This window comes from Giraffa tippelskirchi, chromosome X (genome assembly GCF_054371585.1).
Source record: "Giraffa tippelskirchi isolate mGirTip1 chromosome X, T2T-mGirTip1v1.2.pri, whole genome shotgun sequence".
Classification (NCBI taxonomy): domain Eukaryota; kingdom Metazoa; phylum Chordata; class Mammalia; order Artiodactyla; family Giraffidae; genus Giraffa; species Giraffa tippelskirchi.
This window is the reverse complement of record NC_137289.1, coordinates 55794875-55817484: the sequence shown is the minus strand read 5'-3', so window position 1 is coordinate 55817484 and position 22610 is coordinate 55794875. Positions and strand designations below refer to the sequence as shown.

General features: G+C 42.7%; 3 protein-coding genes across 4 annotated transcripts in view; 2 read left to right on the top strand and 1 right to left on the bottom strand.

The window, feature by feature from the left end:
- Nucleotides 1-3069: 3069 nt before the first annotated feature.
- Nucleotides 3070-9661, bottom strand: TMSB15A (thymosin beta 15A). Of its 2 annotated transcripts, XM_081567026.1 has the most exons (3): nucleotides 9592-9661; nucleotides 7539-7655; nucleotides 3070-3705 (listed from the first exon to the last, which is right to left on the bottom strand). In XM_081567026.1, exons 2-3 carry the CDS (start codon nucleotides 7636-7638, stop codon nucleotides 3668-3670), a joined length of 138 nt encoding a protein of 45 aa, XP_081423152.1. In that variant the 5' UTR covers nucleotides 7639-7655; nucleotides 9592-9661; the 3' UTR covers nucleotides 3070-3667. The 2 variants fall into 2 exon arrangements, with proteins under 2 accessions (XP_081423152.1, XP_081423153.1); XM_081567027.1 differs by lacking the exon at nucleotides 9592-9661 and having other exon boundaries at nucleotides 7539-7693.
- ARMCX5 (armadillo repeat containing X-linked 5) lies at nucleotides 8725-22580 on the top strand. Its single transcript, XM_081564045.1, is given in 8 exon segments — nucleotides 8725-8766; nucleotides 9326-9656; nucleotides 12005-12062; nucleotides 17279-17375; nucleotides 17998-18107; nucleotides 19899-19966; nucleotides 20592-20753; nucleotides 20756-22580. Coding segments are annotated over 8 exon segments (2367 nt in total). The 3' UTR covers nucleotides 22255-22580.
- The window catches only part of GPRASP1 (G protein-coupled receptor associated sorting protein 1), a 54420-nt gene continuing 49491 nt past the window's right edge, over nucleotides 17682-22610 (top strand). Inside the window, 3 exon segments of the mRNA XM_081567010.1 lie at nucleotides 17682-17898; nucleotides 17998-18057; nucleotides 22159-22215. The gene's annotated coding sequence lies outside the window, so the exon portion shown is untranslated.

Below are 22610 nucleotides of genomic sequence, written 5' to 3'. Positions count from 1 at the left end.
TGGGAGAAGGCGAGGGTAGGATGATTTGAAAGAATAGCATTGAAACACATATATTACCATATGTGAAATAGATCGCCAGTCCAGGTTCGATGCATGAGACAGGGCGCTCAGGGCTGGTGCACTGGGACGACCTTGAGGGGTGGGATGGGGAGAGAGGTGGGAGGGGGCTCAGGATGGGGGACACGTGTACACCCGTGGCTGATTCGTGTCAATATATAGCAAAAGTAAAGCCATTAGCCCTAAATTAAAATAAATTAATTAATTAAAAAAAGAAAGGAGTGGTAAGATAACACAAAGTTTCAAATAGGTCTGAACAGCATAATCCCTTTCTTGTAGGAAAAGATACATACAGATGTACCTCATTTGATTGTGCTCCACTTTATTGTGGTGGGATTTTTTTTTTTAATAAATGTATTTATTTTAGTTGGGGGCTAATTACTTTACAATATTGCAGTGGTTTTTGCCATACATTGACATGAATCAGCCATGGGTTTACATGTGTTCCCCTTCCTGGACCCCCCTCCCCCCTCCCTCCCCATCCCATCCCTCTGGGTCATCCCGTTGCCCCGGCCCTGAGCATTTGTCTCATGCATCGAACCTGGAATGGTGTTCTGTTTCACATATGATAATATACATGTTTCAATGCTATTCTCCCAGAACATCCCACCCTCACCTTCTCCCTCAGAGTCCATAAGACTGTTCTATGCATCTGTGTCTCTTATTCTGTCTCGCATATAGGGTTATCGTTACCATCTTTCAAATTCCATATATATGCATTAGTATACTGTATTGGTGTTTTTCTTTCTGGCTTACTTCACTCTGTATTATGGGCTCCAGTTTCATCCATCTCAATAGAACCGATTCGAATGTATTTTTTTTAATGGCTGAGTAATATTCCATTGTGTATATGTACCACAGCTTCCTTATCCATTCGTCTGCTGATGGACATCTAGGTTGCTTCCATGTCCTGGCTATTGTAAACAGTGCTGCGATGAACATTGGGGTACACATGTCTCTTTCAATTCTGGTTTCCTCGGTGTGTATGCCCAGCAGTGGGATTGCTGGGTCATATGGTGTTTGATGTTGTTATTTTTTATTTCTGAGAATTGAAGGTTTGTGGCAACCTTGTGTAAGACAGTACGTTACCTCCATGTTTTTCCAACAGCATTTGCTCACTTTGTATCTCTGTGTCACACCTTGGTAATTGGTTCACTTCATTTCGCTGCACCACATTACAGTAATTCTTGCAATATTTCAAACTCTCCAGCAGAAAAAAGATTATGACTCACTGAAGGCTCAGATGGTGGCAGCATTTTTTAGCAATAAAGTTTTTTTTTTTTACTTAAGGTATATACATTGCTTTTTAGACATAATGCTATTGCACACTTAATAGACTACAGTATAATTGTCCCTTGAAACATGCAGGAATTAGGGACACTAACCCCTGCATAGTCAAAAATCCATGTGTTACTTTTGACTCCGCCAAAACTTAACTACTAATAGCCTACTGTGGACTGGAAGCCTTGCAGATAACAGTTGATCAAGACATATATTCTACGTTATATTTACACATATTTTAATGCATTCAAGACATAGTGAATTTAAAAAAAAAAATTGGTATTTCTAGGTTATGTGGTTTGTGAGTTTCTCAAATTATGGCAAATCTCAAAACATTTTTCCCACATATTTATTGAAAAAAATCTGTGTATAAGCAGACTCACAATTCAAACTCACGTTGTTCAAGGGTTGATTGTATAGTATAAACATAACTTAAACATAAACATAACATATGCACTGGGAAACCAAAAACTTTGTGTGATTCATTCTATTGCAATATTTGCTTTATTGCAGTGGTCTGTAACCAAACTCACAATATCCCTAAGTTATGCCTGTAGTATACCAGAGTATGGATGATTATGCACCCAAATGCTAATGCTTCTAATTGGTGGGATTATAAGTGACCGGTTTTTATAAATTGAAAGTGATAAAATACTGCATACGGGCAGGGATTGGGCCACTCCCATTTACATGTATTCCTTGTCCTCACCATGAACACCAAAAATGATTGGTTCATAAGACAGTAGATCCTGTTAAAGACAAAAAATAGACCAGAGGTTCAGTGCTGCAGCTCATCAGAAGATATTAGATTTCTGAGCTGCTGTTCAACAGAAGATGTGATGTGCTTAGCAAAGTGGGTGTTAGTAAGGGTCTCTTGCCCTCTTCTCTATCCAACCCCAGTCTTGGGGGTCTCCTCTCATTAAATTGAAAAACACTTTCAGAAAACAAGAGAATTCAGTTTATTTTTAAAATTTATTTATTTTAATTGGAGGCTAATTACTTTACAATATTGTAGTGGTTTTGCCATACATTGACATGAATCAGCCACGGGTGTACATGTGTTCCCCATCCTGACCCTCCCTCCCACCTCCCTCCCCATCCCATCCCTCTGGGTCATCCCAGTGCACCAGCCCTGAGCACCCTGTCTCATGCATCGAACCTGGACTGGCGATCTATTTCACATATGATAATATACATGTTTCAATGCTATTCTCTCAAATCATCCCATCCTCTCCTTCTCCCACAGAGTCCAAAAGACTGTTCTAAACATCTATGTCTCTTTTGCTGTCTTGCATATAGGGTTATTGTTACCATCTTTCTAAATTCCATATATATGCATTAGTATACTGTATTGGTGTTTTACTTTCTGGCTTACTTCACTCAGTATAACAGGCTCTAGTTTCACCCACCTCATTAGAACTGATTCAAATGTATTCTTTTTAATGGCTGAGTAATATTAAATCCCAGTCCTTATTTACCATGTTTTCATTTGCTCATCTTTGAGATAAGAATACTAGTCCACATGACCTCCTCTTCTAAGGTTCTCAAATTCCGTGACTCCAACTATGGAAAAAAGCAAGTCATGACCACCTCACCTGGACAGAGAAGAGCCTTTTCCATGTGACTATTCTGTTAAAGTGGACTTCCTTCAATCATTTTGTTTGCTTGAAGGGTACCCTTTTGTACTTTCAGTCCGTAGAAGACCACCAAAAATGGACCACCACAGATGTCTCAACGTAATGATTATATTTATTATTTTATTGCCAAGTAAGAAGTGAAATAAACTGTGAGAAGCTGCAAATGCTTGCCAATTTATGAAGATTATGGAACAATGAAGACATCCAGTATAAAAAGTTGCTTATCCCTTAGGGAGGCAAGGACTACATGCACAAAGATCATCAATGGTGAGATTATTCCATCAGCCAGCTGATGGAAATGGAAAGTTTAAAAATGAAAGTAAAGGAACATTGGGATTCCCTGGTAACTCAGATGGTAAAGAAACCACCTGCAATGCAGGAGACCTGGGTTTGATCCCTGGGTTGGGAAGATCCCTTGGAGGAGGGCATGGCAATCCACTCTAGTATTCCTGCCTGGAGAAACCCCATGGAGAGAGGGGCCTGGTGGGCAAAGAGTCAGACATGACTGAGCAACTAAGCACAGCACAGCAAGGGAGCATTGGCTACTCCTGACCTCTTAACCAGGGATTATGGATGAGAAGACATCAGAAGATAGTTAAAATCTCTACAAACACATAGGTTTACAAAAAACAAGTCTAAAACCAAGACATTCAGGCAATGTTGAAATTTGTGTTTGGGAGGAGATCCTCATCTTATGATGCTTGAATATACTCTTTCTCTTGCTGCATAGCTGGGAAAAAGACAAAAACAAAAAAATCATTAAAAGGGTATGGTGCTAAGATGAAGTTCAGTTTCTTCCAAGAGAGCTCATTGCCACTCTTTGCCAAGTCACTGAAGGCTACAATCAGTTCAGTTCACATCAGTCACTCAGTCATGTCTGACTGTTTGTGACCCCATGAACTGCAGCACGCCAGGCCTCCCTGTCCATCACCAACTGCCTGAGTCCACCCAAACCCATGTCCATTGAGTCCGTGATGCTATCCAGTCATCTCGTCCTCTGTCATCCCCTTCTCCTCCTGCCTTCAATCTTTCCCAGCATCAGGGTCTATTCCAATGAGTCAAATCTTCGCATGAGGTGGCCAAAGTATTGGAGTTTCAGCTTCAACATCAGTCCTTCCAAAGAACACCCAGGACTGATCTCCTTTAGGATGGACTGGTTGGATCTCCTTGCAGTCCCAGGGACTCTAAAGAGTCTTCTCCAACACCACAGTTCAAAAGCATCAATTCTTCTGTGCTCAGCTTTCTTTATAGTCCAACTCTCACATGCATACATGACTACTGGAAAAACCAAAGCCTTGACTAGACGGACCTTTGTTGGCAAAGTGATGTCTCTGCTTTTTAATATGCTGTCTAGGTTGGTCATAACTTTCCTTCCAAGGAGTAAGTGTCTTTCAATTTCATGGCTGCAATCACCATCTGCAGTGATTTTGGAGCCCAGAAAAATAAAGTCTGCCACTGTTTCCACTGTTTGCCCATCTATCTGCCATGAAGTGATGGGACCAGATGCCATGATCTTAGTTTTCTGAATGTTGAGTTTTAAGCCAACATTTTCACTCTCCTCTTTCACTTGCATCAAGAGGCTCTTTAGTTCTTCTTCACTTTCTGCCATAAGGGTGGTGTCATCGGCATATCTGAGGTTATTGATATTTCTCCCAGCAATCTTGATACCAGCTTGTGCTTCCTCCAGCCCAATATTTCTCATGATGTACTCCGCATATAAGTTAAATAAGCAGGGTGACAATATACAGCCTTGACGTACTCCTTTTCCTATTTGGAACCAGTCTGTTGTTCCATGTCCAGTTCAAACTGTTGCTTCCTGACCTGCATACAGGTTTCTCAAGAGGCAGGTCAGGTGGTCTGGTATTCCCATCTCTTTCAGAATTTTCCACAGTTTACTGTGATCCACACAGTCAAAAGCTTTGGCATAGTCAATAAAGAAGAAATAGATGTTTTCCTGGAACTCTCTTGCTTTTTCGATGATCCAGAGGATGTTGGCAATTTGATGTCTGGTTCCTCTGCCTTTTCTAAAAGCAACTTGAACATATGGAAGTTCACGGTTCACGTATTGCTGAAGCCTGACTTGGAGAATTTTAAGCATTACTTTACTAGTGTGTGAGATGAGTGTAATTGTGTGGTAGCTTGAGCATTCTTTGGCATTGTCTTTCTTTGGGATTGGGGTGAACACTGACCTTTTCCAGTCCTGTGGCCACTGCTGAGTTTTCCATATTTGCTGACATATTGAGTGCAGCACTTTCACAGCATCATCTTTTAGGATTTGAAATAGCTCAACTGGAATTCCATCACCTCCACTAGCTTTGTTCGTAGTGATGCTTCCTAAGGCCCACTTCACTTCACAGTCCAGGATATCCGGCTCTAGGTGAGTGATCACACCATCATGATTATCTGGGTCATGAAGATCTTTTTCGTACAATTCTTCTGTGTATTCTTGCCACCTCTTCTTAATATCTTCTGCTTCTGTTAGGTACCTACCATTTCTGTCCTTTATTGAGCCCATCCTTGCATGAAATGTTCCCTTAGTATCTCTAATTTTCTTGAAGAGATCTCTAGTCTTTCCCATTCTATTGTTTTCCTCTATTTCTTTGCATTGATCACTGAGGAAGGCTTTCTTATCTCTCCTTGCTATTCTTTGGAACTCTGCATTCAAATGGGTATATCTTTCCTTTTCTCCTTTGCTTTTTGCTTCTCTTCTTTTCACAGCTATTGGTAAGGCCTCCTCAGACAGCCATTTTGCTTTTTTGCATTTCTTTTTCTTGGGGATGGTCTTGATTCCTGTCTTCTGTACAATGTCACGAACCTCCATTTAGAGTTCATCAGGCATTCTGTCTATCAGATCTAGTCCTTTAAATCTATTTCTCACTTCCACTGTATAGTCATAAGGGATTTGGTTTAGGTCATATGTGAATGGTCTAGTGGTTTTCTCCACTTTTTTCAATTTCAGTCTGAATTTGGCAATAAGGAGTTCATGATCTGAGTCACAGTCAGCTCCCAGTCTTGTTTTTTGCTGACTGTATAGAGCTTCTCCATCTTTGGCTGCAAATAATATAATCAATCTGATTTCAGTGTCGACCATCTGGTGGTCGAACAGTTGTGAATGGGACTGGTGATAGACGCAAGATTCAATGCTGTAAAGAGCAATATTGCATAGGAACCTGGAATGTTAGTTACATGAGTCGGCAAATTGGAAGCGGTCAAACAGATGACAAGAGTGAACCTCAACATTCTAGGAATCAGTGAACTAAGATGGACTGGAATGGGTGAATTTAACTTAGATGACCATTACATCTACTACTGTGGGCAGGAATCCCTTAGAAGAAATGGAGTAGCCATCATAGTCAACAAAGGATCCCAAAATGCACTTGGATGCAATCTCAAAAAAGACAGAATGATCTCTGTTCGTTTCCAAGGCAAACCATTCAATATCACGGTAATCCAAGTCTATGCCCCGACCAGTAATGCCAAAGAAGCTGAAGTTGAACGGTTCTATGAAGACCTAGAAGACCTTCTAGAACTAACACCCCAAAAAAAGATGTCCTTTTCATTATAGGGGACTGGAATGCAAAAGTAGGAAGTCAAGAATCACCTGGGGTAACAGGCAATTTGGCCTTGGAGTACAGAATGAAGCAGGGCAAAGGATAATAGAGTTCTGCCAAGAGAACACACTGGTCATAGTAAACACCCTCTTCCAACAACACAAGAGAAGAAGGCTACCACACCTGCTTTAAATTTAGAATGCCAAGGCACTAACTGCAAATCCTCAGTTGGGTGTGTGTGTGTGTTAACCAGTTGAACATCAAAATCTACATCAGCTGTGTCTTTTTCTCCATTTCAGAGTTTGATTTATGCTGTTGCCATTTTTTTTCATAGAATGTTCTGAGACTGAGAAGCAAGTGAATTATTTTCCTCAGATTTATCTATCACTATATAGTTAGGAAATTATACCCTTTCAGACAATTTTGATTAACTTAGAAACTATCAAATAACAGAAACATGACAAAAAGTATCCTTCAGTTCTGTGAATATGCTTAGAGTTTCTCCATCAGACTGTAAATGTCAAAGGCAAAACTGATTCCTCGAGTCTGGGAGCCCTAGTGAACCGAATATCTAAACTTGTTCTCTGTCTCATTGTTAGGTACAGAAAGCCAAAACTGCAGAGCTTATATAGTTCTTCAGAAATGAGATCATGGAACTAAGTTGTTAGATGCAGAAAATTGCAAATAACCATATGAGTGACAAAACTAAGATTTTTTGAGTGCTAAGTATAGTATTCCAAAATTGATTGCAATGTGATTTTTAGTGATTTTCCAACAATAGTTTTTTATTCCCCCATTACTTCTTGAGTTTATCATGTAAGAACCATTTATAAAGCCAGGTACTTAGACAACTACTTGATATTTTTATTTGTTGCATTAAATTCAGTGGCTACTTAATTATTGCTTACTCTGCGGCAAAATTTACTAGGAGAGTTTATTTACTGAACCTGTCAATGCTCACCAATGCTTTTATTCACTAGAGCCGCCCCCCCCACCTTGCCCCATGACTTACTTTCCTTTGAGGGGAGAGTATTTTTTTCTTCAGTATTAGTTTTCTTCAGTTTTGACTTGTCAAACCTCTCCACTTCAAACAAATCTGGTTTATCACTCATCTTGGCTAAAAGAAAGACTGAAAAAAAACTTTTTTTAAACTTAACTGGCAAAACTATTATCATACTAATGGATCACAACCCCAAATTCTCAAGTTTAATATCAATATGGATTTTACCTTCTGATTTTCAACAAGAAAACAGCACACATCTTAGGAAAGTCATGTTTTTATCAAAATGCTTTTGAATTGCACATCATCACCGTATTTTCAATAGTCAGTAAAAACCACTGAATCAGGATGCACTAGAAATCAAGATGCTCTAAAACCCAGAGTTGATATGTCTGACTCTTTGAAAAATCACAAACAAGGTCAGTTGGAGGTAGTGATAAAAGTACAAGAGCAAACAGAGATAGAAAAAAAAATGACTGGGCTTAAAACCAGCTAATGAATTTGTAACAGGAGATAGCACTATTTGAACACCTTCATTTTATATGGCATTTTTATTGGGGTTAGGGAGCAGCACACAATAAAGGGTGGCATAAGTTGTACTGCTTTTTTTTTTTTAAGAAGAGACATTATTTTGCCAACAAAGGTCTGTCTAGTCAAGGCTATGGTTTTTCCAGTAGTCATGTATGGATGTGAGAGTTGGACTATAAAGAAAGCTGAGCGCTGAACAATTGATGCTTTTGAACTGTGGTGTTGGAGAACTCTTGAGAGTCCCTTGGACTGCAAGGAGATCCAACCGGTTCATCCTAAAGGAGATCAGTCCTGAGTGTTCTTTGGAAGGACTGATGTTGAAGCTGAAACTCCAATACTTTGGCCACCTGATGCAAAGAGCTGACTCATTGAAAAAGACCCTGATGCTGGGAAGGATTGGGGACAGGAGGAGAAGAGGACGACAGAGGATGAGATGGCTGGATGGCATCACTGACTCAATGGACATGAGTTTGAGTAAACTCCTGGAGCTGGTGATGGACAGGGAGGCCTGGCATGCTGCAGTCCATGGGGTCTCAAAGAGTCAGATACGATCGAGCAACTGAACTCAACTAAATTGTACTAGTTTCTTTCCATTTCATTTGCCCAAAGACAATAGATCAAGATGCTCCAATAAGGGAAGGGGGGATTTAATCCCATCTTAACTAATAACATGTCTCACAATAGCTCCTTGTGGGACTGGTTTGTAAATGCTGTAAGACAGCACGGCTAATTATGATCAAACCAGGAACTTCAGCAGAATGGGATAAACCAAACAGAGTTGATTTTTATTTCACTATGTTTTCTCCTCAGGAGGCGAGAGGAGGACATGAAGCTAGGAGGTGAGGTGCCCGGTGATTATTCTGGGTTTGTCCAGAGGAGACAATAGGAAACCTCTGAGCCCGGTCAGCAGAGTTCTCCTGCGTGTGTCTGGTCTCACCCGGTGGAATAAAGCATGTCTAGTTCCTAGACTAGAATGGAGAGGCTCCCAAACAGCCAGACGTCCCGAATATGCCTTCTCTCCTTCGGGGTCAACCTAGGACCATCCTTGACAAGTGACTGGCCGCCAATCTCCAGAGGGCAGAAAATAGGGACTTCAAATGATAACAGGGCTGGGCAAATAAGCCACGTTGTTAGCAGCAATTTGCTTACATTTTAAAATAACTATCATCATTGTTGGGAGCCCAGTCCAACCGAACAGTCACAGGAGCAGAAGGAGCAAAGGGCCAGCCCCAGAGGGCTCATTCCCAGTCCCAAACTCCTCGTCCCCTCAGCATCGGACCTACAGCCACAGCGGACGGCCGCTCTTGGGGCTCGTGCCTCCGGACCTGCCAGGGACCGACCCGGGAAGGATCCCAATCACGCTCAGAAGTCGGCGCTGCGAAGACAAAAGCGTGCACTCGCCAGGAGGCGCGGCTACAAATCGCGCGTCCCAACCTCCGCCCTTCCAATTACTGCAAGCCGGATTCGCCAGCCCCACGGCCACCACGCCCTCCTCTCCCCATAGCCCTCTAGCTCTGGCGGGGCCGCACATCCTCACCCGAAGACTTGAAGACCAGAGAAAGATAGACTGCTGCACTGACACCGCTTCACATTCTGGACGAGGTTAGTTAGCTTTCCCGCGAGGAGCTCCTGAAGTTTTAAGTTGCGTGCCGGCCCCGCCCCCCAACCCGCCCCAATCATCTCCGATTGGTCAAGGAATCCTAGACCCGCCTCCTTGCCCCTCCCACCGCTTTAGCCTTGCTGGCCTGAGTCCACTATCTCTCCTCTACTCAGGACCTCAGCCCTGCAACTGGGTGTTAATAATGCCATACCAGATCCGCTTCCCCAGTGAAAGTGAAAGTCACTCAGTCGTGTTCGACTCTTTGTGACCCCATGGACTATACAGTCCATGGAATTCTCTAGGCCAGAATACTGGAATGGGTAGCCTTTACCTTCTCCAGGGGATCCTTCCAGCCTAGGGATCGAACCCAGGTCTCCCACATTGCAGGCGGATTCTTTACCAGCTGAGCCACAAGGGAACCCCAAAAAGTGAAAGTCACTCGGTCGTGTCCGACTCTTATAGTCCATGGAATTCTCCAGGCCAGAATACTGGAGCGGGTAGCCTTATTCCTTCTCCAGGGGATCTTCCCAACCCAGGGATCGAACCCAGCTCTCTCGCATTGCGGGTGGATTCTTTACCAGCTGAGCCAGAAGGGAAACCCAGGAATACTGGAGTGGGTAGCCTATCCCTTCTCCAGGGGATGTTCCCAACCCAGGAATCTAACTGGGGTTTCCTGCACTGCAGGCGGATTCTTTACCAACTGAGCTATCAGGGTTTAATAATGTCATACCAGATTTGCCTCCCCAGGCCCCATTCAAACTCACTGTGATTCCTCCAGGGATTGATGGCTGGCCTACCTCCCCTGTTTCTCCCACTACATCCATCCTGAGGGTCCACTTCCCTTCCTCCTAAGTATGCTCACTCCTCCATGATAATAGGGGCCTTTACAATAAGTAGATGCATCTTACCCAGTTAGCTTTCTACCTGTCTGAAGCTCTGAGATCCAAGCGAAGGAGCCGTAATCAGGTACTCCCTGCTTTTTATAGCCATAGGAGCTATACGTTGTGACAACCAAACAGTGATTTGGAAGCAATGTTCAGTGTTGTCTGTTCTAATTCTGCGAGGTCATGGAGGAGGGATGTTCATGAAGAGGGTGGGCGGTTTGGGGTCATTGACTCTCTCAGCTGAGCATTTCTGTGACAGTGGTGGGCTCCTATGTAAGTTGTATTTTCTGATTTTCAGCCACTGAACATGATAACAGTCAGTTTAGGGTAATCAGAGAATCTGCTGAGGCTATTCATCTTGATTTTCTTCAATCCTGATCACTTTGCTTGATCCACAGTAGTTGCTTAGATAAATACCCATCTTTAGATTCAAGTAATAAGTCCAGAATAGAGCAGAATTTTTGGACAGCAGCACCACCCAGTGTCTATGTTGGGGGGAAAAGTGAGGATCTGGTAGTTAACTTGGAAGAACTCAGTCTTCAAGGTCATTTTCTGTATATTCACCCAGAACCTTAGAGTGTTAAGATAAAATGGAGATAGGACTATGTCTTCAGCTTGCACTCCATATTTTCTATATGGCTCTTGTATGGTGGTAGAGATCTACATAGATCATCAATCACTCTCTCCTCAAGCATTTCTCAGACCTCCTCCACTTCTCTTCATTTATTTTTCTGTGCTCTTGTAGCATGGGGCACAAACTTGAGAGTTTTGTATGTTTGTTGGGTGAACTGTTAAAACAGAAAAACAAGCTCATTCAACAAATGACATTCACTGACTGCCTACAATGTCCCAGACATTAAATATAATAAACACCAGTGTTTCCGCCACTCTGATTTGGATGTGGTTGATATTTAGGTATATTTACTGTGTCTTTTTTTTTTTTAAAAGGAATAAAAATATTACAGAAAAATTGAGGTTTTCTTGACCTTCACCCCATTTCCACGCCCCTCTCACTTTCCCAGGGGTACTCCTATCCTGAATGTGATATGTAGTTTCTAGCCAAGTTTTCTATCATTACAGATTTATATGATCCGTTTCCAGGAGCAACATGGACAATATTTTTGTCCAGTGCTCCAGGTTTAAGACTGAATTTCCACATCTCTAGGGTTTACAGAAAGCCCCAGACAAGCACCTCCCCACTCCTGCCCCAAACTTCAAAGTCTATCTTAAATCTATCCACCTCATATCCTCAGAACTCCTCTCACATCCACCCTTTCATGTTTCCATACAAATTGTAAACATTTTTGGGTTTGTTCTGTGAAAAATGTCATTGGTAATTTAATTTTAAATCTGTAGGTTGCTTTGGTAGTATATCCATTTTTACAATATTTATTCTCAATTTTTCACCATTGAGAATGATGTTTGCTATGGGTTTGTTGTATATGGCCTTTATTATGTTGAAATAGGTTCCCAAGAAAGTTTTAAGAATAAGAAATATAACAGCACATTCCAGCTGCTGGAAAGGTAACTGATTACAATGAAATAAATATAATGGAATGTTTTTGGTTAAGATATATGTGTGTGTGTGTGTGTGTGTGTGTGTTTATACACACAGGTTGGCACTGATACCAGTCTGGAAGATTATATACCAAAATATTAGTGGTATTTATCAGTGTTAGGATATACTATGTGTGTGTGTGTGCCAGTCACTAAGTCATGTCTGACTCTTTGTGACCCCATGGGCTGTAGCCCAACAGGCTTCTCTGTCCATGGAATTCTCCAGGCAAGAATACTGGAGTAGGTAACCATCCCCTTCTCCAGGGGATCTTCCCGACCCAGGGGTCAAATTCATGTCTCCTGAATTGCAGGCAGATTCTTTACCATTTGAGCCACCAGGGAAGCCCCAGGATATTCTATACTTTTCCTAATAATTTTTCTTATATTTACTATTTTTTCTACCATGAGCATATATAACTTAGGTAATAAAAAATAAGTTAAAGGATTGGGAAAATAAACATTCCCAGAAAGTTCAATAGAAAAAAAGTTGTGGTAGAAAAGAAGTTGAATTATTTTCAGAACAAAGTACATTTCTAAAGCAACTTATGAATTCAGTTAAGAGTATGATCATGAGAACTATCTCATTGTTCTTTGTTTCTTCCAATGGAAGGGCCAAAATTTGGGACCACCCTAAAACAAAAAAGATGCCTAAAAATAGAAAGCCTATCTCCCATAATCATTATTTTCAACAGCTATCATTTCTGCTCTTTAGATGTTTCTTGAGTATGAAGAGTGCTGTTTCACAACACGCTTTTGTGTGGATTCAGATACAGTCTCCTCAATGAAAAGCAACATTATCTGTAATGAGTAGTAGCAGTATCTTTACAGTATTTATTACGGATTTACCCAGTAAAATAGATTGTGACTCTCACAGGAGAATGTGTAGTTAAGGGCGTCTTGGAGGCTTGTTCTTCAAATCCGGAGGATAAGCCATCTACCCTCATTAAAGCCATTTCAGAATTGGAAATTGCTAAGCCAACCAATGGGCCTTTTTCACTGTCTTTTACTAACCATCTTAGAGTCCAGGTGTGTAAGTCTGAGAAGTTGGAGCATTCCTAAGAATATGTATTGTGTTTTAAATATCCTCTAAGACATGCTTTATTTAAATTGAAATTTATTTCTGAATAGTTATAAATATGAGGTTTAAAATTTTAAAAGCACATGAAAAGTTCATACAAGTAAGTCTCCAAATCTCTTTCACACCTTTGACTTTCTATCAATAGGTTATCCTCCAAAAGAGATAAGCCACCAACAATGTATAAGAATGCCAGTTTTCCCACCTCTTCTCCATTCCAATTTGTTTCCAAATTTTTTGTTCTTTGCCAATATGATTGATGAGAAACAGTATATCATTGTAATTATAATTTGCACTTCTGTTATTGTCAGTGAGGTGAAACATTTTCTCGTATAATTGAGAAACATTTTCTTTTGATGAACAATGTTCTACTATTTTTCTACTGGGTTGTTGGTCATTGGTCTTTTCTTTATGAATTCATAGAGGTTTGCTATATATTAAGGAGCTTAGTAAGGTATAGTTTCAAGTATGAAAAGAAGACAGAAAAGGATAAAAACCTCTTATCAAATGTGTCACCCCAAATGTTCATTGCAATACATGTTATTAAGATACTCCAGATTTCTTTCCAAAATATATTAAAACAAATTCTTTGCTTCCTTCCTCCACTGAAAATTAGAGTGCATCTTCAGTGTGGCAGACTCTAGGCAAAGCCTTTGGTTTACAGACATCAAAGTGAAAAGTGAAGGTGTTAGTCGCTCAGTCCTGTTGGACTCTATGATTCCATGGATTGTAGCCCACCAGGCTCATCTGTCCATGGAATTAGTTCAGCAAGAATACTGGAGTGGGTAGTTATTCCCTTCTGCAAGGGACCTTCCTGACTCAGGGATCAAATCAGGGTCTCCTGCATCACTCGCAGATTCTTTACCATCTGAGCCACCAGGGAAAGACAAAGACAAACTTAGAGACAGGTCTTGATCTACAAACAGTACAAGGTACCATGGAATTCTCATGACTAGATGGCCCCTCACTTTTTTCAACTTGAAAATAATATATATATACAGTGAGAATGAGCAATACATTCATTAGGCAGGACACAGTGGTGAGAGAAGAGGAGGAGACAGGAGAGCAGTTCAAGGATCTGCCATGAAAAATGTGTGGGTAGTGTCCCTTTTCCTTAGAGAGAACAGTGTAAGAGGACCCAGGACTGCCCCTATGTGGTGCCTGACCCCTGGCTGTGGGGTGAGAAACAGGGAGGATTGTCTGAGCAGGTGCAGGTCCTGAAAGGGAAAGATCCTCTTTCCTGGGCAACTGTGGGGACAGTGAAATGGTAAAGTGTGCCACCACAGCGACTGAGAGAACAGCAGTGTGGCAGAAAGAATGACTACACTGGTGCAGACAAGTGGTTTGTCTCCTCAGGCCAGACGTCTGTCAGGGGCTGCCTTCCCTCAGAAGAGGGGCAGGGGCTTGGCCTCCACTGGCGCACCTTTCCACCGTCTTCCCACCCATGGCCCCAGAAACAATGAAACCAGAACTGCAGAGGGCTGCCCAGAACCTCTGGAGTGGTCTGGCCTCAAACTGCTTCTCCTCTCCTCCTTTTCTGATATTTCCTCTACCTCATCTGACTTTTTATGCTGGCAATATTGTTGGTGTAAGAAGGCCTTAAAAATGTCTGAGAAAAGAAGAGAAGCAAAAGACAAAGGAGAAAAGGAAAGATATACCCATCTGAACGCAGAGTTCGAAGAAGCAAGGAGAGATAAGAAAGTCCTCTTAACAGAACAATGCAAAGAAACAGAGGAAAACAATAGAATAGGAAAGATGAGAGATCTCTTCAAGAAACTTAGAGATACCAAGGGAACATTTCATGCAAAGATGAGCACAATAAAGGACAGAAATGGTATGGGCCTAACAGAAGCAAAAGAAATTAAGAAGAGGTGTCAAGAATACACAGAAGAACTGTACATAAAAGGTCTTAATCACCCGGATAACCAGGATGGTGTGATCACTGACCTACAGCCAGACATCCTGGAGTGTGAAGTCAAGTGGGCCTCAGGAAGCATTACTACAAACAAAGCTAGTGGAGGTGATGGAATTCCAGCTGAGCTATTTCAAATCCTAAAAGAGGATGCTGTTAAAGTGCTGCACTCAATATGCCATCAAATTTGGAAAACTCAACAGTGGACACAGGACTGGAAAAGGTCAGTTTTCATTCCAATCCCAGAGAAGGGTAACGCCAAAGAATGTTCAAATGACCTCACAATTTCACTCATTTCACATGCTAGCAAGGTAATGCTCAAAATCCTTCAAGCTATGCTTCAACAGTACGTGAACAGAAAACATCCAGATATTCAAGCTAGTTTAGAAAAGGCAGAGGAATCAGAGGTCAAATTGCCAACATTTGTTGGATCATCAATAAAGCAAGGTAACTCCACAAAAACATCTACTTCTGCTTCATTGACTACACTGAAGTCTTTGACTGTGTGGATCACAACAAACTGAAAAACTCTTAAAGAGATGGGAATACCAGACTACCTTACATGTCTCCTAACAAACCTGTATGCAGGTCAAGAAGTAACAGAACCAAACATGAAACAACAGACTGGTTCAAAACTGGGAAAGGAGTATATCAAGGCTGTATATTGTCACCCTGCTTATTTAACTCATATGCAGAGTACATCATGCAAAATGCCGGGCTGGATGAAGTTCAAGCTGGAATCAAGATTGATGGGAGAAGTATCAGTAACTTCAGATATGCAGATGACACCACCCTAATGGCAGAAAGCAAAGAGGAACCAAGAGCCTCTTGATGAGGGTGAAAGAGGAGAGTGAAAAAGCTAGCTTAAAACTCAACATTCAAAAAACGAAGATCACAGCATCCATTCTTATCATTTCATGGCAAATAGATGGGAAAAAATGGAAACAGTGAGAGACTTTATTTTCTTGGGCTCCAAAATCACTGCAGATGGCGACTGCAGCCATGAAATTAAAAGACGCTTGCTCCTTGAAGAAAAGCTATGACAAACCTACACAGTGTATTAAAAAGCAGAGACATCACTTTGCTGACAAAGGTCCATATAGTCAAAGCTATGGTTTTTCTAGTAGTCATGTATAGACGTGAGAGCTGGACCATAAAGAAAGCGGAGAGCTGAAGAATCGATGCTTTCGCACTGTGGTGTTGGAGAAGACTCTTGAGAGTCCTTTGGACAGCAAGGAAATAAAACCAGTCAATCCTAAAGGAAATCAATCCTGAATATTCATTGGAAGGACTGAGTCTGAAGCTGAAGCTCCAATATTTTGGCCTCTTGACGCAAGCCGACTCATTGGAAAAGACCTTGATGTTGGGAAAGATTGAGGGGCAGGAGGAGTAGGGAGCAACAGAGATTGAGATGGTTGGATGGAATCATCACAGACATGAGTCTGAGCAAACTCCAGGAGATGGTGAAGGACAGAGAAGCCTTGAGGTCCTGCAGTTCATCTGATGGCAATGATTCTGACAGGACTGAGCAACTAAACAACAATATGGTGGTGAGGCATAAAGAGGGGCCCACAACGAGATAGTTTGGCATTTAATCCATTCTCATTCAGTGCTGCTTTCTTACCCCTCTTGCATTTCATGTTCCATTTTAGGTGATAAATAAGGAAACCCTGTGGTGGGGGTATGGGAGTGTGTGGGGGGGGGGCAAGGGAGGTATTTAAAGGTACGAAGATATTTGAGTGCTCATCCTCTTCTATGAGTACACAATTGTTTTCCACATACCCATAATCAAATAAGGCCCTTGCATATTTAGGTGCAGAAAATATTGTGGGCGTCCAGAGCGGTGGCAGGGCATAAGAATGGCATATGTACACACCTGCCTAGTATGGTATTAATATGCTTCTCTCCGTCCATCTGTGCTTTCCCTGTATTCTCAACCCACCTTACCCTCAACTGTTTCTGTGCAAGAAATAAAGTAGGCAACAAGGGCCAGAGACTTAGAGAAGAACAAGACCAAGGTGTTTGACATTGATCAGCACATCCGACCAGAGCAGATTTCCAGACGCCTCAACCCATTCGTTGGGCAAATGGATTGCTGGGAAGGGCGGTTTGGAGGGGCTTCTTTCATGGAAGGGCTTCTCTCATGGAAGGGACGCATAGTTTCGGAATAGACGAGAATTTACCTTCCTGTGTCAGTCTTGAGCCTGTCGGTCCTGTGCCTCTTTCCCGACCTTTACCCACATCCCCAACCCCACCCATAGCTGCGGACCTCGGACTTCGGAGAGCGGAATGCGTAAAAACTACATTTCGGTATCTGTCCGCCGCATCATATCACGGATGATGACTCACTGATGCCACGTCCCGAAACCCGTACACATTTCAGATCAGGGGAAAAGACTGTAGGTTTGCGGTAGGGGAGCTCTCTAAGGGAAAGGAACTAACACCAGATCTTTTCGTTTAGTCGGCTTCTCACCAACCAGCGAGGCTTTCTCTATATCCAAACCCTGCCACCGCCCACTCCAGCAGCCTAAACAGCCAGGGTGGGTGGGACCGAGCTCGCCGGAAGAGGAAGGAGTGGCGCTATGCAAAGCGTGGTATCACTCCGCTTCCGTAAAGCCGGATCCCCTTCAGCTGCCGGCTAGTAGCTCTGGCTGTCGGTGTTGTTTTCTTGGGATAAGGCGAGACAAAGTCTGCGGAGGAAAAGGTGGCTGTTAAAGAGTTACTAGGAGCGGGTCCCTGAGGTGTCCTGGGGACAAGAAGAAGGAAATACCAAAAAGTGGCAATCGTATGCCAATTGCGGTCCTTCATCTGATAAAGTAGGTATCTCGTCGTGAGTCCCAGGTGTCGGGCCAGTCTCCAAACAGTCGGCGCCATTGTCTCATGTCCTTGAGCTCATCTCTGTCCCTCTTTCGTAGGTGTCTGCACCCCCTCGAGGCAAGGAAATGAGAAAGCTACTTCTCATCCAAGCGGAGCAGGTCAGTGAAGAGGCGGGCATTGCTTGGGAGTGTGGATACGGGTGTCAGAGGTGAACGTGGGCGATGTGACTTAGCCCTGGGGCGCACGGGGTTGGTGAGAGGGAAAGAGGGACGGGGTCATTTGCGTGACACACAATGATAAATGCGGAGAAGGCAATGGCAACCCACTCCGGTACTCTTGCCTGGAAAATCCCCTGGATGGAGGAGCCTGGTAGGCTGCAGTCCATGGGGTCGCGAAGAGTCGGACACGACTGAGCGACTTCACTTTCACTTTTCACTTTCGTGCATTGGAGAAGGAAATGGCAACCCACTCCAGTGTTCTTGCCTGGAGAATCCCAGGGATGGCGGAGCCTCGTGGGCTGCCATCTATGGGGTCGCACAGAGTTGGACACGACTGAAGCGACTTAGCAGCAGCAGCAGCAGTAATGATAAATGAATGATCTGTCTCTTGCTAGCTTGGCTTCCGGACACTGCATCACGCCACCATGTTTGGGGAGGGAAAGGAGTGTAGTGGTGGCCTCTAGCGGAGGAATGGTGGATTACAATAATAGGAGGAGGGGCTCCTGCTCTCGGTGAGAGCTGTTGTCTGGAGAGCCCTGGGAGGGAGAGTGTGAAAAGAGGTTGTAAGTGTTTGATAATCAAAGCCCTGGATTAGAAGAGAGTCTCCTGTCTTAATTACTAGGCTGAGTATTAATAACCAACTCTCTCCCACTGTCTTCATTGGATCGTTAAGTGTGTATCATGCGTTTATTTGTGTAGGTCTGTTTCTACGTTTGTGGTACTCCATGTTTCTGTAAACATGGTCTGTAGGGGGCAGTGAACCTCAAAAGGAGGAGTAAGAAAAAGAAAATTGTCATAACCTCTGTAGAGGGCAGTGCTTGGGTGTGGTAGGTGGCTAGGACTAGAGCAGGTAAGGATCTAGGGGTAACTTGGCGTCTCTTTTCTGCCAGTTTTCCAAACCATCCTCCCTTTCCCTATAGTGTTGAAGAAAATGATAGGCTTTGAGGAGAAGAAGGAAACATAAGAACATGAAAATAATACTTTTCATTGATTTCCAAAACAACTTCAATGGTTTGAGCATTCCATCCTTACTACCAGCAGCACAGTCTTGCAGCGATTTTTGAGTTGTCTCTGCAGGGGAATTGTCAGACTGAGAAAGGAGCAGAGGAGCTTGGGGTTTGGGGGAGGAGAAGAAGAAAGAGAAATTTTTGGCAGTCAGGTACTTGTATCTAGAAAGGATCAGTGTCCTAGGTGCTGATCTCTACCAAGGACTCAATCTCCATTGTCTTCTGTGTCTGTATTTGTTTATTTATCTCTGCACTTGTGAGTCTTTGTGTGTAGATCTGTCATTAGGTTTGTGGACCTCTCAGTTGTTGTGAAGACTTGTAAATGGGAACCCAACTTGAAGCTTGGAAATAATGAGGAAGAGAAATGTGCCCTGTATCTGTTTAGATTGGTGTGAGGGTAGAGTGATTGAGACTAGGGAATTATCTGTCTCTTCTGTTTGGCCAGTTTACTAACCTATTTGGTCTTCTGCCAATGTAGTTGGAATCCTTCCTAAGCTTTAGGGGTATAGAAGGGTAATACCTGCTTTTGTTACTTCCCACTTGGTTTTCCTAGCACAGTTCTGAAACAGGGAGATGTTAGGGTAGTCTCTGAAGAGGAATATGATGGGAAACAGGGAGGAGGAAGGGTACTGAATGAAGCAGGGCAATGGGGGAAAGGGGCCAGAAGGAGGGAAACACTAGACAAACTACAAATGTAGGGACCAGGGACCAAGATCAGTCTACCAAGAGATCAGTTTGCATATCCTGTTTATTTGTCCATGGATCTGCCTTTAGGTCTGCTGTGAGTCTTGTCATCACTGGAAACAGGGAAAGGAGGAGGAAATTACTGCAGATCAGTGAAGGTTAGTGTGTGTGGAGACTCCCTCAGTAGACCTGTAGGATGGAGTAGTGGAGATCTGCTTGGGGGCAGCAGAGGTAAAGAGTCAGCCTAGGGATTCTTCAGCCTCTGTCACTCCCATCCAACTTTCCCACTCTCCATACTCCAGTTTTGTGTCTGGAAAAAAGACTGTTTGCACCTGCAATAGTAGGGAACATGAAATGGAGGAAGAGTTTGCTCATTATCTGCCTTTTACAATTAGCACTGAATTTCCATACTTTTCTGTTTCCATGTTGTGCTAATCAACGTGGAAAAAAGTTAGAAAAAGACTCAAAGCCCCATTTCCTTCCTCCACTCCTAGGTCCAACTTCAGTGGCAGATCTGATGGCCTTGGAGTGGCTGAAGACCACCACCCTCCACAGGGCTGTGCTCAGGCACACAGCCATCCTTCCCTTCCATGAGTGAGCTTCCTCTGCACATGGTTTTATATCACTGGCAGAGCCTGTAGTTCGAAAGGGGGCTGAGTGACAACTGGACTTTGTATGAAAACACCAACCCGGGAGAGACCTTCAGTCAAGGCTGAGACAGGGGTGGGGATATATAACTTGGCCTTGCTTGTAACTTGGATGGTGACCGACTTTGGTGCTGAGGCAAGGGCAGAAGAGGGGCTGGGGCTGGCCTGAAAGCTGGCATCCGTGGCCCTGCCAACGCTAAAGCCAAGGCTAAGATCCAAGCCAAGGCAGTGGCTGAGACAGAACTGAAAACGGGACTGGTGACCCAGGCCAAGCCTGGGGATGGAGCAGTGGCCAGGACGCAGTGACCTACGCTGAGGCCATGGCTATGACAAGACAAGTGAGCAAGATGGAATCTAAGACTAACACTAGAGTCATGGCTGAGACCAAGGCAACCCCCCCGACAGAACCTAGTGTAGTGTCCCAAAGCAAGTCAAAGGCCATGCCTATGTCCAGGCTCAGTGCTGTGACCAAGGATAAAGTGAAGGCTGGTGCTGGAGGTGAAGCTAGTATCAGTTCCAAAGACAACACTGGGTCCAGGCCCCAGAGAAGGAGCAAGGCCAGCATCAAGTTGAAGGCTGGGGACAGAGCTGGTATTGTAACTCAGTTCGGTGATGAGGATGAAGAAAATGTCTGTTCTTGGTTTTGGACTGGAGAAGAACCTAGTGTAGGATCCTGGTTCTGGCCTAAAGAAGACAACCCATTTCAAGTGTATAAGCCTCCAGCTAAGATCCAGGAAAAGCCCAAGCCTACACCCAAACCTGAACTTACTATAAAGCAAAAAGCAAAAGCATGGTCAAGGGCCAGGTTTTGTGTCCTAGTTCCGGTAGATGGAGGGGAGCAATCCTTACCTCCAGGAAGGAATTGGACTCTGGTTGATACCTTGATTGAAACTCCTCTAGGGATTCGACCTCTGACCAAGATCCCACCCTATAATGGGCCTTACTTTCAGACCTTAGCTGAGCTCAAAGAGCAGGTTAAGTATAGGGAAAAGTATAGGCCTAGTCCAAAAACCTGTCGCTGCAAATCACATGCTTTTAGTTTAGAGCCTAAAGAGTTTGATAAACTTGTTGCCCTACTTAAGTTAACTAGAGATCCTTTCATTCATGAAATAGCTACAATGATAATGGGTATCAGTCCTGCTTATCCATTTACCCAAGATATAATTCATGATGTAGGTATTACTGTTATGATTGAAAACTTGGTCAATAATCCCAATGCTAAAGAACACCCTAGAACTTTAAATATGGTGGATGACAACTCTGAGTCTTCTGGAGAACCAAAAACAGGAGAGTTGTACATAAATCAAGTTTGTAAGGACATACTCTCTTATCCTTTGAACTCCCCTATGCAACTGGCTGGACTAAAATTATTAGTGCAGCTGAGTGTAAACTTTGAGTACCACCATATAATTGTCAATTACATTCCAGATTTCCTCACTTTGTTAAACAAAGGAAGTGTCAAAACCAAGTTTTATGTTTTAAAAGTGTGTTCGCAGTTGTCTAAAAATCAAGCCAATACAAGAGAACTGATCAGTGCCAAAGTATTGTCATCATTGGTTGCGCCCTTTAACAAAAATGAGTCAAAGGCCAATATTCTTAATATCATTGAAATATTTGAGAATATAAATTTCCAGTTTAAAAGGAAGGTGAAGCTATTTACCAAGGAAGAGTTCACTAAATATGAACTTATTTCCATATTTCAGGGAGCAAAAGAGTTTGGTCAGAAACTACAAGACTTAACAAAGCACAGTGATCCTGAGGTGAGAGAGAAAGTTATACGATTAATACTCAAACTCTAAATAGCTGTATGTTCTCACAAAACCTTTAGCAGTTTTTTTGGTGTGTAATATGAAACCAATGCAACTTATAAGTTCAGTATTTATGCTATCTGTGCTGATTGAAGGAGCCAATTTTATGGATACCAAATGATCTTGAGAGCTTGAATGTTTGTTGGTTTTCATTGTGCTATATAAATTCAGATATTTTAGTATTTTTGCAATATGACCTGATAATGAACCTATTCATCCTGAGTAAGTTACACTTCTGTGCTTTATATTAACATAAGTGTATTCATTTAATACTTCAATTACATGTGAATAAAGTTGCATGCTAAAACTGGTGAAAACATTGTCCTAGTTCTTCAGCTGAAGTCTAG